Source organism: Jaculus jaculus, chromosome 5 (genome assembly GCF_020740685.1).
Source record: "Jaculus jaculus isolate mJacJac1 chromosome 5, mJacJac1.mat.Y.cur, whole genome shotgun sequence".
Lineage (NCBI taxonomy): Eukaryota > Metazoa > Chordata > Mammalia > Rodentia > Dipodidae > Jaculus > Jaculus jaculus.
In genome coordinates, this window is record NC_059106.1 from 23,860,474 (window position 1) to 23,874,520 (window position 14,047).

Here is a 14,047-nt window from a genome sequence, read left to right on the forward strand (position 1 = left end):
TTCAAGGTTATCCTCAGCTGTGTAGTAAGTTTGAAGCCAACCTGGGTACATGAGGTGACCTTCTCTCATAAAACAGAGCAAATACCTTATGGCCTGTGATGTCTAAAATATTTAACTCTAGCCTTTTGCAGAAAATTTTGCCAATACGCAAGTGGTCTTGCACGTTGAATCTTGAGTGCTTCAGCAGAGGCAGAGGAACTTGTGTTGCATTCCTTAGTCAAGTGGAGTGTTGATGGTGACAGCATCCCTGGACAGGAGGATCCCATAGGCTGCTTTCAGTGGGACAGCTGGGTGTGATCCCTTTTTCTTTTCCTGACAACTTAAATTGAATTAACAACACAAACTTTTAGAAACTGAGTACATATTTACTCTCCACTGACTCTTGATTATGCTCTAAAAATCATTGATTCTTTGTATCTTTTTTAATATATTGTTAATACCTTCTCTAATCTTTATTATTTCTTCCCATATACTTATTTTGGTTTGCCTTGTTCTTCTTTTTTCAAAGCCCTAAAGTACAACATTAAGTTGTTTACTTTCAACCTTTCTAATTTCTTAGTATAGGCACTAAGAGCTATAAATTTTCCTCTTAGGACTGATTTTATTGTGTCCCAAAGGCTTTGGTATGTTGTGGTCTCATTGTCATTTGATTCTGTGAATCTTTTTTTTTTTTATTTCAGTGGCCCATTGATCATTTAGTAGTGTACTGTTTAGTTTCTATAATTTTGTTTATGCTCTATGGTTTTTCTTGTTGTAGGTTTGTAATCCCATTATGATCAGATATAGTACAAGGAATTATTTCAGTTTTCCTATATTTGTTAAGATTTGCTTTGTGTTTTAGTACATGGTGTATTTTAGAGAATTTCCCATGGGCTGCTAACAAGAATGTGTATTCTGCAGTTTTGGGGTGGAATGTTCTGTAGATGTCTATTAGGTCCATTTGTTCAATGACCTCTTTTAATCCAGATGTCCCTCTGTTTTTTGCTGGGATGACTTGTCAATTGATGAGAGTGGAGTATTAAAGTCACTAGCTACAATTGTGCTTGGTGTTATATGTGACCTTCAGTCTAGTAGTTTTGTTTGATGAAAGTGGGAGCCCCCATGTTACATGCATATATGTATCTTCCTAACGTTGTATATTTATCTTTGCTAACGTTGGTTTAAAGTCTATCCTGTCAGATATTAGAATAGCAACATCGGCTTGCTTTCTGGTTCATTTGCTTATAATACCATTTTCCATCCTTTTACTCTTAAGATAGTGTCTGTCTTTTATGGAGAGGGTAGCTCTTGGGTTTTCTAATTTTCTTGCAGTATCCTTAGATGTGTAAATCTGACGTTAAATATCTTCAGGTTAGGAGCTTAAAGTGCCAAGTTTGGCTCTTATATAACTCCCAGAGTAACAGCAGAAGTTACCCTAGGTGTTGAGTTTGCCTGCTATGCAAGTAGTCTAGTAGGCTGGCTGGAGCAAATTACTGGCTGTTTCTAAATTCAACTGAGCAGTATACACATTCAATCAAAACCAGTAGAGAGTATTTATGCAAGGGTGGCAATTAAAACAAACAGATAATCTAATAAAGTCAAAGTCCCTAAGGGTGTATGTTGCCCCACACCCTTATTTCTGTCAATTGTGAGGCTAAGATTTTTGGTCTAAAGAGTTCCAGGTCAGCCTGGGTCCGAGTGAGACCCTGTCCCCAAGAATGACAGATGACAAAGGCACCATAAATCAGGATGAACAAAGGACAGCTCCAAAATATAGCATATTTAAGAATGACAAAGCCCACCATCAGTCATATAACACATAACCTGCCTTACATGGAAGGTGCGATTAGCACAATGCAGGCCTACATACCAGGTGTAAGTAGTCCCTGTTACCTTTAGGGATGGCTTCGGTCTCACCTATGCTTCATGCCTGCTTGGGTGCCTCTTTACTGCACTGTGGGCTGGCTAGGCAGGCTGGGTAAGTGGGTCTGCTCCTCTGACAGCCTGTGCTGTGTAGCTGAGTTCCCTTCCCCAGGTATCCAGTGGTTGTTGGCACTGGCAGTTGGGGGAGGGGGACTGTGAAGAGTGCCTGAAGTTGTACTAGAGCTGCGTGGCTGGTCCCTGTTATCCTTTCCTTCACAAGCTGCTCACCTAGTCCCTGTTTTCTCCTTCAGGTTTCTTGATTTTGTGAGGAGCCTGGTGTGAGTGGAAAATCCCTTCACCTGGCTTCTGCAGTTCAGGCAGAGCCAGGCAGCCAGGTGGACCAGCACCACAGGCGGAGCCAATTCTGGCTGGGTGCCTGCTTTCTAGAAGCTCTGGGTCTCTCCTGCTTCTCTGCTGTGGTTGATAATTCCTTATACACCTTTACTTTTCAGTAAAAGAGTATATTTTGCTGCTTTTTCCTCCCACAACTATCTTGTACATCTGTCTTTATGTGGGTACTGGTGAATTGAACTTGGGTCCTTGGGCTTTGCAGGCAAGAGCCTTAACCACTAAGAAATCTTTCCAACCCAACATGGTCTTTTTTTTTTTTTTAACTTAACCTGTTTATCTTATATATTTTTTAAAAATATTTTATTTATTTGAAATAGAGATAGCGAGAATGGACACGCCAGGGCATCTAGCCACTACAAACAAACTCCAGATAGGTGCACCGTCTTGTGCATCTGGCTATATGTGGGTACTGGTGAATTGAACTTGGGTCTTTAGGCTTTGCAGGCAAGCGCCTTAACCGTTGAGCCATCTCTCCAGCCATATCTTACATTTTTTATCTCCTGTTTAGGGAGAATACCTGTTCTCTATAATACCAACAATAAAAGACTAGGGTTATCACAAGTGTCTATTGTTTTGTTTCACAGCTACAGTTTCATAATAACACACTAACATTATCCCATACCAGTATGAGAGTTTTCCATATTTCCATAGTTCTTTGTGACCTCTGGGTGTGTCTGTAAGACATTGTCAAGTTCCTATCTTAAAGTCCCTTGGAAGAACTCTCATTGGTGTGATTATGTCATCAATGTGTACATATATACACATTGATTTGTTTTAGCATATTTTCAATTTTCATGGATTTTTGAAATTAACCTTACTTAGACCTATAACAGAAGAAAGATATACTTAATGAAGTTCAGTTTATCTTTTCTCCTCCCTTTTTTTCTCTATTTTTTCATGGAAAGACATTTTTGGAGGGAAAATACTTTTTAAAGGTATATTTCTTATTGCGTTTTTAAAAGTATATGCTAAGATACCTATTTATGTTTAATGTTACAAAGATCAACATGTTATATATACTTTACCTTGCTTTTACTTTTCTTGTGTGGCATGCTAGGATCTTAGCCACTGCATACAAACTCCAGATGTGTGTGCCGCCTTGTGTGCATGCACCACCTGTGTACATCTGGCTTATGTGGGTTCTGGGGAGTCGAACCTGGGTCCTTGGGCTTTTCAGGCAAGCACCCTAACTACTAAGCCATCTCTCCAACCCTTATGTTTTGTTTTAAACAAGGTCTTGCTGTGTAGCCTTGGCTGGTCTAGTACTTCCTGTGTAACCTAGGCTAGCCTCTAACTCATGACAGTCCTCTGGCTTCAGCCTCGCAAATACTGTGATTATAAGTGTAAGACAGCATGCCTTGTCTGTCTTGCTTTTGTTTTTAGCTTATCCAGATATACTGGAATCACACTGTAGTATTCTGTAAATGCATTTCTTTCTCAGCTGTATAGCATTCCATTGTGAGGACATACGATAGATTACTCAGTTACTCACTTTACTGATGGCAGGTTGATTTTTTTCTACATTGTTGTCATTATAAATAAATAAATGTATACTTTCTATTCTTTTACCAGATCATCTTTTGAGTAGCTTTCCTAAAAGTGGAATTGCTGGTCCAAAACTAACTTACAATTTTTAAGATGGTCTTCAACATCCTCTTGATAGTTTCACTGGTTTACCATGCCTACCAGCAATGTCTGAGCTTTTCAAACAATTTGTGCCAGAATTCTTTACTTTTTGCCCATTCATTGGTGTGCTGTCTTTCTTTATATTTCTTTTTATAAACAAGGTGAGATATTTGTCCACTGTCTGGTTTTCTGATAGATTCTGGTTTCTTTTTCGATTTTATTTTCCAGAGTCAATACAGATTTGTATGTGAAGCGATTTTGAGAGTTTATGAAGAAGGCTTTGTTAAACCCTTAACAACATCATCAAATAAATAAGAAAAAAAAAATGCCTGGAATATGTGTTGGAAAACTGCTTTTCGTTATATTTACTGTGCCATAATACTGGTCACAGGAAATGGCATCTCACACAAGATGAAGAACTCAAAAAAGAAAACTTCAGCACTTTTGCACTTTATGATTTTAAAAAAGTCACTCAAAATCTATAACTCATGTGTTTGAAGACTATTTCATGCTTTGCTCTGAACAAATAGTGAATCACTGCATATGTTCATGGTGATTATGAATTTTTGAGGTGGTGCCATATAGTCTCCTTTTGGTAGAATTGCCACAAACAAGGCTTAGAGTTCTCACCATCTCTGTTAGACACCTTATTTTCAAAAAAAGCAAAAAGAAGTAAACGTCAGGAGTCGGCGCTGGGCATTTCCAGTGGTTCATGTACTTACTCTACTGATGAGCAAATTTTCTTTAAACTGTTAGCAATACCATTCTCAATATTAGCCAATACACTGCCTATGGATGCAGCACATCTCCCCAACATGCCCCATAGAGACCTGCTGTTCAAGAGAAGGGCAGATTTGCCGTTCCCAGGAAATGCTGCACATTATCCATTTACCAGCATCTTCTAGAAAGTGTAACTAGGAGTCTACACCTTTTCTTGGATTGAATAATATATAGCATTTATCTATCATACGGTTGGCTTATTCCAAATCATGTGATTTCACATACTTGATGTAAAGAAATGCATGCATTGTGTCTTAACCCCTTAAGTGCCTTGAGACATCTTTGTATGTTTAATGAAAAGGCACTCATTTGACCCCACTAGGAGGTATGTATGTATATTGTTCATTCTTACATTTTTATGCATTTTGAATAAGTTCACATTTTAAAAAACAGCTTCTTACATTGAAAGTTATGCAGTCAAAGATGAGTAAAGAAATTCTTTTTCTTACTCAATTCTAGTACTTTGCCATAAAAAGCCAAGATAGTTGTGTTCTCTTGAGCGTATGCTCTGCTGCTATGGGATTGTTCAAAGTCTGTACATTCCTTAACTTAAGGACAGGGTTATAGTCTAGCAGCGTAACTAAACAGAGGCTTTGTTCTTCATATTCCATATTTACTGTCTCCCTAACTTTAAAAGTGTTGTGTAATGTGCACATGAAAGGTAAACCTTGATACTCCAAGCTACAGTTAGAAAGCAGTTGTGACTTCTTCCTGTCTGAGACTCTCTTACCCTCTAGCACTGCTCTCGGCTCATGCTGAGCTTTCTCACACTGGTCTTTTGGTTGGAATTCTTCAAACAAGAAATTAAATACTATTGGCTTATTTCTAAATGCAACCCCTCAAGTAAATGAGGGTTGTCTTGTCATTTTTGTGTACAGGTACATTACTTCAGTTTATATATACCTATTATGTTATAGGCATGCCAGTGAGGAGACTTGATTGTCCAGCCTAACTGAGGGTCTCAACCCCATTAGGGGTGTGTATATTTTCCTGTTCAGGCTCATTTGTTTTTAAGTTGACAGAGATAGAACTTTAAAATTGTCCAGTATAGCATAAGTGAAAATTTGCTCACCTACTCAAATGTTGCTTTACATAATTATTTCATATGGATGAGATTAAAGTAGGTTTATTTCCTAGTGGTTTCAAAATACTTCTGTATAGTCTTAATAAAGTACAAGGTCCACTGATAGCTATTTTGGAATGCCATTTAGTATGAGGTGGTATATATTTAAAGATCTTTAGTAAAATCTGAATTATGTCATTTCATAGATTCAAAATTCATAATAACAAATTTCAGGATTAAAGCTCCTAAATGTTAATAGTCAACTTGCTAAATAAATTTTCATATTGAAATATTTCTAATCTTTTTTTTAAGAAAAGTAAACATAGCCTTTATGTCAGAGGAAAACCTTTCCTGATTTCACAGTCAAGACAATGTAAGGGACTGGGAATATAGCCCAGTGGTAGAGTGATTGCTTAGCATGCATGAGGCCCTAGGTTCAACCCACAGTGCCAAAACAAAACAAAGGCAATATAAAATATAAATTAATGTTTGTCTTAGTTGAGCATTCCAGTTTTTTGCCAAAGGAAAATATAATTTAAGCTGATAAATTACAAGTTGAAAAGTAAAAAAGGAAAATCATGTCGGAGAGTTACACATTAAAAAATTACTATACTTTAGGTGGTTGTTTTTACCTGAATTTAAAAAGTCTATTCTCACTTTTAGGCAGGTACAGGTATGGCACATAAGGCAAAAAAAAAGAAGAGTTGTGTAGATGTTAACCTGCAAATGTCACAGTTCACTTGTTCTTTAATTTTGTTTACACTTCTATAGTCAGCTGCTGTGAGCAGTGAGCATTGTTGCCTTTTAAAATCATTAATGCTTGCTTCCAGTGATGATGTATTAGAAAAGTAGAATTTCATTTAAATTTCTCATATGAATTTTGCATCTGGAAGCCACCGTCTATCAGTATTTTTACATACAGAAAAGATTTTTTAAATTTATTTATTAGAGAGAAAGAAGCAGATAGAAAATGGGCCATGCCAGGGCCTCTAGCCACTGCAAACTAACTCTAGACACATGCGCCCCCTTGTGCATCTGGCTAACGTGGGTCCTGGGGAATCAAGCCTCGAACCGAGGTCCTTAGGCTTTACAGGCAAGCACTTAACCGCTAAGTCATCTCTTCAGCCCTTTGTTAAGTATTTTATTCATCATCTCATCCATGCTGGCACTGTCTAGATAATGTGTGGTGGCATTTTGGAATAGACTGCATTCACAAGAATTGATTGCATTTGATAAACTGATACATCCGTTTAACTTCAAAGCAAAATAAACAGCCTAAAAAATACCTTTGTGTGGCTTGCTAGGACAATTAAGAGGAAAGGGAAATGACTGATCACTTTGACTTCCCAATAAAGGTAACATGGCTGAAGGCCATAGCTTATTCAGTAAAGTACTTGCTACACAAGTGTGAGGACTTGAGTTCGGTCCCAGCACCCATGTAAAGAAGCCAGGTGTAGTGGTGCACACCTGTTATCCCAGTCTGGGGAGGCAGAGACAGGAGAATCCCTAGGGCTTGCTGACTAGCTGTTATAGCCCATTGGTGAGCCTCAAGTTTGGTTAGCAACGCTCTCCCTAGCAGATTTCAGTCTCTAGCCTCCACACATGATCACACATGCATTCATGCCCCAACACATCTGTAAGCATGTGTACATGCTGCACACTACATGCACTTTAAATGCATAAAGTTATAAGCCATTAATACAGTTACTTGAAGATTTTAGGTATATACATGTATTCACAGAGAACTGAGTGCATTTATTTACATAGGTATTTCATAAAGACTGATGCCTACAGATAGAATGGGTGGTGGTTGTTTGACTGATTGGTTGGTTGATTGATTTTATAGTACTGACTATTGAACCTGGGGCCTTCCACATGTTAGGCAAGCACGCTATGGCTGAACTACATCTGCAACCCACTGGACTATTTTAACTACACGTTGCTTATCATTTGTTCTTGGCAGGTCTGACCGCCTCTGATTAGACATCTGAGCATAAGTTTCCTTCTCACTAGAAATAATATAACTTGAGAGGGCTAAAAGAAGTTAAAAGGTTTTATTCAATTTCTGTATTACCAAAGGAAGGAAACATGTAGCGTTGGTAATTGATCAGCAGAATCTGGTCTTCTAAAATCCCTTAGCTTGCTAATTCTCAACCTAGTGTTCTCTGTCTTGTATTATAACTGGAGTTAAGTGTAATGTGTGAGTATCAGAGTCTTGGAAATTTTAGTGTATTTCTACTTGGGAAGCATACTCAGACAGTGTTTCCATTTCATAGCTGTGGCAACCCTGGATTCTACTGAAGAAGTAGGTAGACTTCAGAAGTGATCCTAATTGGGACTCCAACCCAGTTTGCTAGTCCTGCTTGCCTGATGGGTGTGCAGCATAAGCTTTTGTGAAGGACTTTAGCTGGGCCAAATGCAGTGTGAAAACTCTGAACTGCAAGGAGAAACCAATTTTTAAAGCACTTAAAACCTAGAGCTAATACTTAGAATAGATATCCACTTATGAAATAACTTGTGATCATAATGTGAACATGTGATGAAAATTAAAGCATGACTTATCAGAAAGTGAAGGAAACATGAATTTATAGAAATGTGCTACTTACTGTCTTATGTTTTGAATATTTAAAATATGCTGGTGGTAAAGTTGCCAAAGTAGTTTTGAATTTCTAAAAATTATTTATACCACAATAATGTGGGGTATGTTTACAGGATCTTATTTATAATCCAGGTAAATTTGTATTTAAGTCATTCATAGTAAATACAGTATAAGTATTTGTTGAAACAAACATCTCAGTAATCTGACAGTATAAATGAAGGCTGCCACAGCCTGCTTCTGTGCAAGGTGCTGCATCAACACCTTGCTTTTATTGGCACAGTTCACTCCTCATAGTTGCTTCAGCTACCGAACCACACATAGTTCCTGCGCCTATTTGTCGTGGTGCATCCTCCAGGTAAGACAGCTGCGTTACTATAAGTCAGTGGATTAGCATTATCAGATATTAGAATTCCTGAACTGCTGACAAAATACTTGTGTCTTGGTGTGATCACAAATTATAGCAACTGTTTTATGAGATTCTTAGAGAATTGTATGGATACAAAGGAATCTACATGATTCTAATTTTTTTCTTTTTTAAATTGATTTTTATTTGAGACAGAGAAAGAATGAGTGTGACAGAGCCTGTAGCCACTGTAAACAAACTGCATGCACCACCTTGTGCATATGGCTTATGTGAGACCTGGAGAGTCAAACCTGGGTCTTTAGGCTTTGCCGGCAGGCACCTTAATGGCTAAGCCATCTCTCCAGCCCTGATACTAAAATATTTTTGAGGGCTAATTTCTATCTTAAGAGTTCAAGAAATCAATCCCAAAATTGTGTTTTGGATTCAATTTCTTTACCATGTCTATAAGTATTATCAACATAATTCTTATGATATAGACTTCCTTTACTTTTAGTAACAATTACAATAAGCTTCCCAGTGTTATAAGAAACAAATAGCAACACCAATTGTGGGCAAAAACAAATAGGCATTTATTTTATTTTCATAGTCATGGTGAATGTGTTTTGGGTAGATCCCAAAAGGTTACTGTTTTTACATATAAATTTGCTGCTACTTGTTCTGTAGGCCTTTCTACTACAGTATACTGTTGATTATTCTGAAGTCACCATTGTTTTTACTTTTGCATCCAATCTAAATGAACAGCCAAAAGTAATATCTGCTGGAGTATAATCCATCAGCATTGTTTACACATGATTCTGTGCATAAATAAACAAGTTTTATGTTTGTGAATGAAAGTTATAAATATTATTGCAACTTAGAGACCATAATATTAGGGAAGAGTTTAAACCTTTAACATCCTGAAGCCTTTTCAAATTCCCAGTACCAGAAGGAAAATGAAAGCCTTGTTCATAAAAGTTTCATTTAAACACTGTAGAGTTTTCCTATTATTATGTACATGATATATAGAAAATATTTTTCTATGGAAAAAAGGTTGAAAGTGTTAACTTTAATTTCATTGCTTAAACAGGATAAAATGATACCTGTATGTCTTTTGTGCTGTATAGAAAATGAATGTATCTTTCAGATGTTATTGTAGTTAGACTTGATTCTAAGTATGTTTGTTAAAGAAAAACCTGCAAAGGATTAGAAGGAAGAGGGAGAGAGTATATTACAAGTCATATGAAAAATGCAATTTTAGAAGAAAAATAATTTTCCTTATGTGAGAGTTATCACTTGTGAAGCAGGTCTCAGATACAGTGTATATTTGTTTCCATTGTTTGGCTTTACAATAGAAATTTTCCTGGAAATTTTACACATAGTAGTTTTACAAGTAAAATATTTGGATTCTAAACTTCTGGGGTTTGGAAGAGTGTTTGCATATGAGAATTAAAATGTTGCTTCATATGTCCTCCATGGAAGAAAGCTCCCAAGCTCTGACACTGTGACCAGCCCATAGTGAAGACATAATTGTGATGGTGTGACTTTAGTGAAGCCAGAAAACCATGCCTGAGATTCACCACCTAACCATATGCAGAGGTCCATGACCCAGTTCATGGTTTTATTTTATCAGCTGACCTGGACTGTGAGCTCACTAGGCCTAACTCCAACTTGGAGCAGCGATGGCTCATATGCCTACCAGCTTGCTTATACAGTTGAATGAAAACCTTTCATTCTAAATCAGCAGCTGGAAGCACTATTGTTAAGTAGCTCATATGCAAGGTGGTATTTATCATCATTCATTAAATTTCATTCAATAAGGGCTTCATTATTTTGATTACTGCTTCCAACCCTTCATCTTTTTTTTTTAAGTCACAATTAAAATATATTCTTCATAAAGCAAATATCCTAAATAACTAAAGGTAATCTCCCTCCTCAATAACATTTGCTCCAGCAGTTAAAGGGTTAGTGTCAAATTCCCCTAACTCCAAGAATTAACAAATTTAAGAACTATTACTTCTGATAATCATAAATGCCAAATTGCTAGTAGCATGACTGCCAAGAAGCCATAAAGAAGGATAGCCCTGCTCAACCCTTTGTCCCAGACAGTTGCTGCTTTGTGGTTTCAATACATCCACCATAGTCACAAATGGCCTATTTCACCCTTTATTAAAAGAAGCCTTTTGGGTTCTACTCTCACATTCTTATGTTCCAGCCATTTGCCTTCCGTGGCAAGAAAATTTCAGTCTTACTGTGATTCTCCGATTTCCATCTTCTCCAATCCTTCTGTAAGTTAGCAAGATTATTCATTCTTGTACTCTGTAGAGTAGGTCATATTTCAGTGCTAAAATTGATTTCTACTTCAAATAGCACTTTATTTCATGCTTACTACTGACATAATTTATACATTTGAAAACATAATCTATCCTAGGAATCTTGTAAATACAGAAAATAATTAGTATTAGAACTCATTAGATTGGACCCAAGTTTAAATGCTTTACAATGATCTCTTGATAGCTTATTTGATATTTAAGAGATAACCTGTGTGATTTTAGTTTTGCTATTTTCTGCAATTTATAAAATACAGTAAAGGCTACCCAGTTGACTGTCCCACCGGACTCTGAGTTCGCTCAGCTAGTTTCAGCCAGTTTGGTTTACTAAAATAATTTCTGCTTTGCATTTTTTAGACATAAATTCTTGGAAATGCATTTATTTTCAGTGGAGTACCTAGGAATTAAATAGATTCTGCACCATAAATACATTTAAGGGGACAAAAGTCCTGACAGTTTATATGTATATACACACACACACAACAAAGGGCAGGATTTAAGATGTTAAAACAGTTTACATTAAGCTGTTTTTATTTTCTGCCAGTATAATATATCTGCTTTGAAAAATAAAAACTGTCTATCCAGTGTTCTCCAGCATCAGGACATCACAATTCTGAACTATATCGTAATCTTTTCAAGTAAGAAAAGCTTGTCCTTATTTTCTACAATGTGGGTTTCATTTTAGGACTGATAGTTTATATCCATCAGAAATATTTTTAAACAGCTTAAAAAATTATTTCTATGTAGAAGGCATTTTAATTTGGGATTTTTTTTTTCCTTGTAATAGGTGCTACATGTAAATACAGAGGGAGAAAATTGTTTGGCTAAAGGTCTGATTTATTTCCTAATTAAACTATTTTACATTTCTGTTGTCATTTCATGTTTTGTACTGAACTAATAGCAGAATGGAATTAGTCCCTTAATTTTGTAGACTGCTTTTTCTCTCTACTTAAAAAAAAAAAAAAAAAAAAACCATATGGTTTGCCCTCCTAATTAAGAGGCAAAGAAGCTAAGGGTTAACTTAAGATATGTAAGCTTGAATTTGGTCAACACTGGATTATTTGAAATGATCACTGTGTGTTTGTCACTGCAACTTACTGTGTGCTTGAAAGATCTTGTGTATTTGTCTTAATTTCAGTGAACCATTAGAATTCCTGCAATTCATGTCTTATAAAGAATCTACAAGTACCAACAAGAAGCAGGATAAAAACTGGTTCACATGAAAATTGTTTTAGTCCTAAGAACAATTTATATTATGCAAAATGCTGTTACACATATTTTGTTGGCCATATTTCATTGTGATCCAGTAGTTGTTGTTCAGGTACAAATGTGAAGAAGAAACAACTCTAGTTGTTACTCTTAATGTTCAATTCAAAATAAAGATGTGCTTTAATAATCTAAAGAATTATATGTTGTCAAGATTATTTTATGCAACTTTGTTTCTGGACTTAAGTGTCAGTTTTTTTTAATATTTTTTTTCTTTTTTTAATTTTTTCATTTCCTTTATTTATTTGAGAGCGACAGACACAGAGAGAAAGACAGATAGAGGGAAAGAGAGAGAATGGGCGCGCCAGGGCTTCCAGCCTCTGCAAACGAACTCCAGACGCATGCGCCCCCTTGTACATCTGGCTAACGTGGGACCTGGGGAACCGAGCCTCGAACCGGGGTCCTTAGGCTTCATAGGCAAACGCTTAACCACTAAGCCATCTCTCCGGCCCTAAAATGTTTTTTAATGTTTTATTTATTAGAGAGAATGGGCACAACAGGGCCTCCAGCCACTACAAACAATCTCCAGACACATGTGCCACCTTGTGGATCTGGCTTATGTGGGTACTAGGGAGTTGAACCTGGGTGCTTAGGCTTCACAGGCAAGTGCCTTAAATGTTAAGCCATCTCTTCAGCCCACTACAATCAGATAAAAATGGATGGGCAGGGTCTGGAGAGATGGCTCAGCAGTTAAGGCATTTGCCTGCAAAGCCTAACAACCAGAGTTTGATTCCCCAGTACCTATAGAAAAGCCAGATGCACAAAGTGGCACGTACATCTGAAGTTCCTTTACAGCTGCTGAATGTCCCGGTGCACACATTTTCTCTTCTCTCCCAACCCCCTTCTCTTTCTTTTTGCAGTGTGATGGTGCATGCCTTTAATCCTACACTCAGGAGCTAGAGGTAGGAGGATCACCATGAGTTTGAGGCCATCCTGAGACTACATAGTGAATTCCAGGTCAGCCTGAGCTACACCAAGATCTTACCTTAAAAAAAAAAAGAAAAAAGGCATTTCTATATATTCTTTCCTAAAAACCAAAGCCCCATGAAATTAAAGATTGACTGACATGGGAAGGACAGAGGAAAGAAGCTAGAAGGGAGAATGAGATAGGCACAAGAGCACAAAAATACATGGATAGGAATAAAACGGTCCCAGGAATTAATACGAGTGGATACAACATGGCCATTGCATTCCTGAACCCTGAACTCCATAGCTGTGAAGACCTGCACAGGCAAGACAAGACGAGACAGCATTCTGCCTTGAACAGGGGAGAGGAACTTGAGTCCCTACCCCTCCTTGAGGAGCTACTGGTTGTCAGTGGTTGGTGAGGATGGAGGACTCATTTTCTTCAATGATGTATCCACTAAGGTGGGGAAGAGAAGAAGGGGTGCAGTGGGATTGAGAAGGGGACAAGAGAGGATAATGGATATATATGACCAAATTATAACTACAGGAAATTGTCAAAGAACAAATATTTTTAAAAACTACTAAGTCAGGCATGATGTCACTCACCTTTAATCCCAGCACTTGGGAGGCAGGGTTAAGAGGATCGCCATGAGTTCAAAGCCACTCTGAGACTACATAGTGAAAAACAGGTCAACCTGGGCTAGAATGAGACCTACCTTTAAAAAAAAAATTACTAAGTTGAAAATATCCAACAATAAGAAACTCAACAGTGGTCTTGTGTTTTTCATTTAGTAGAAGACATGAAGTTTTTCTATCAAAAAAAAATTAAAAGTAGGAGGTGGAGAGATGCCTCAGAGGTTAAGGCATTTGCCTGCAAAGCCAAA

General features: G+C 37.2%; 1 protein-coding gene across 4 annotated transcripts in view; it reads left to right on the forward strand.

Annotated features, from left to right (window-relative positions):
* The window catches only part of Ptpn4 (protein tyrosine phosphatase non-receptor type 4), a 162,583-nt gene extending 150,190 nt beyond the window's left edge, over positions 1-12,393 (forward strand). For all 4 annotated transcript variants that reach the window (XM_045151248.1, XM_045151250.1, XM_045151249.1 and 1 more), the window contains one exon: positions 4,108-12,393. In XM_045151248.1, coding sequence (XP_045007183.1) covers positions 4,108-4,194 — 87 coding nt within the window. In that variant the 3' untranslated portion in view covers positions 4,195-12,393. The remainder of the gene's footprint in view (positions 1-4,107) is intronic.
* The last annotated feature ends 1,654 nt before the right edge of the window (positions 12,394-14,047 follow it).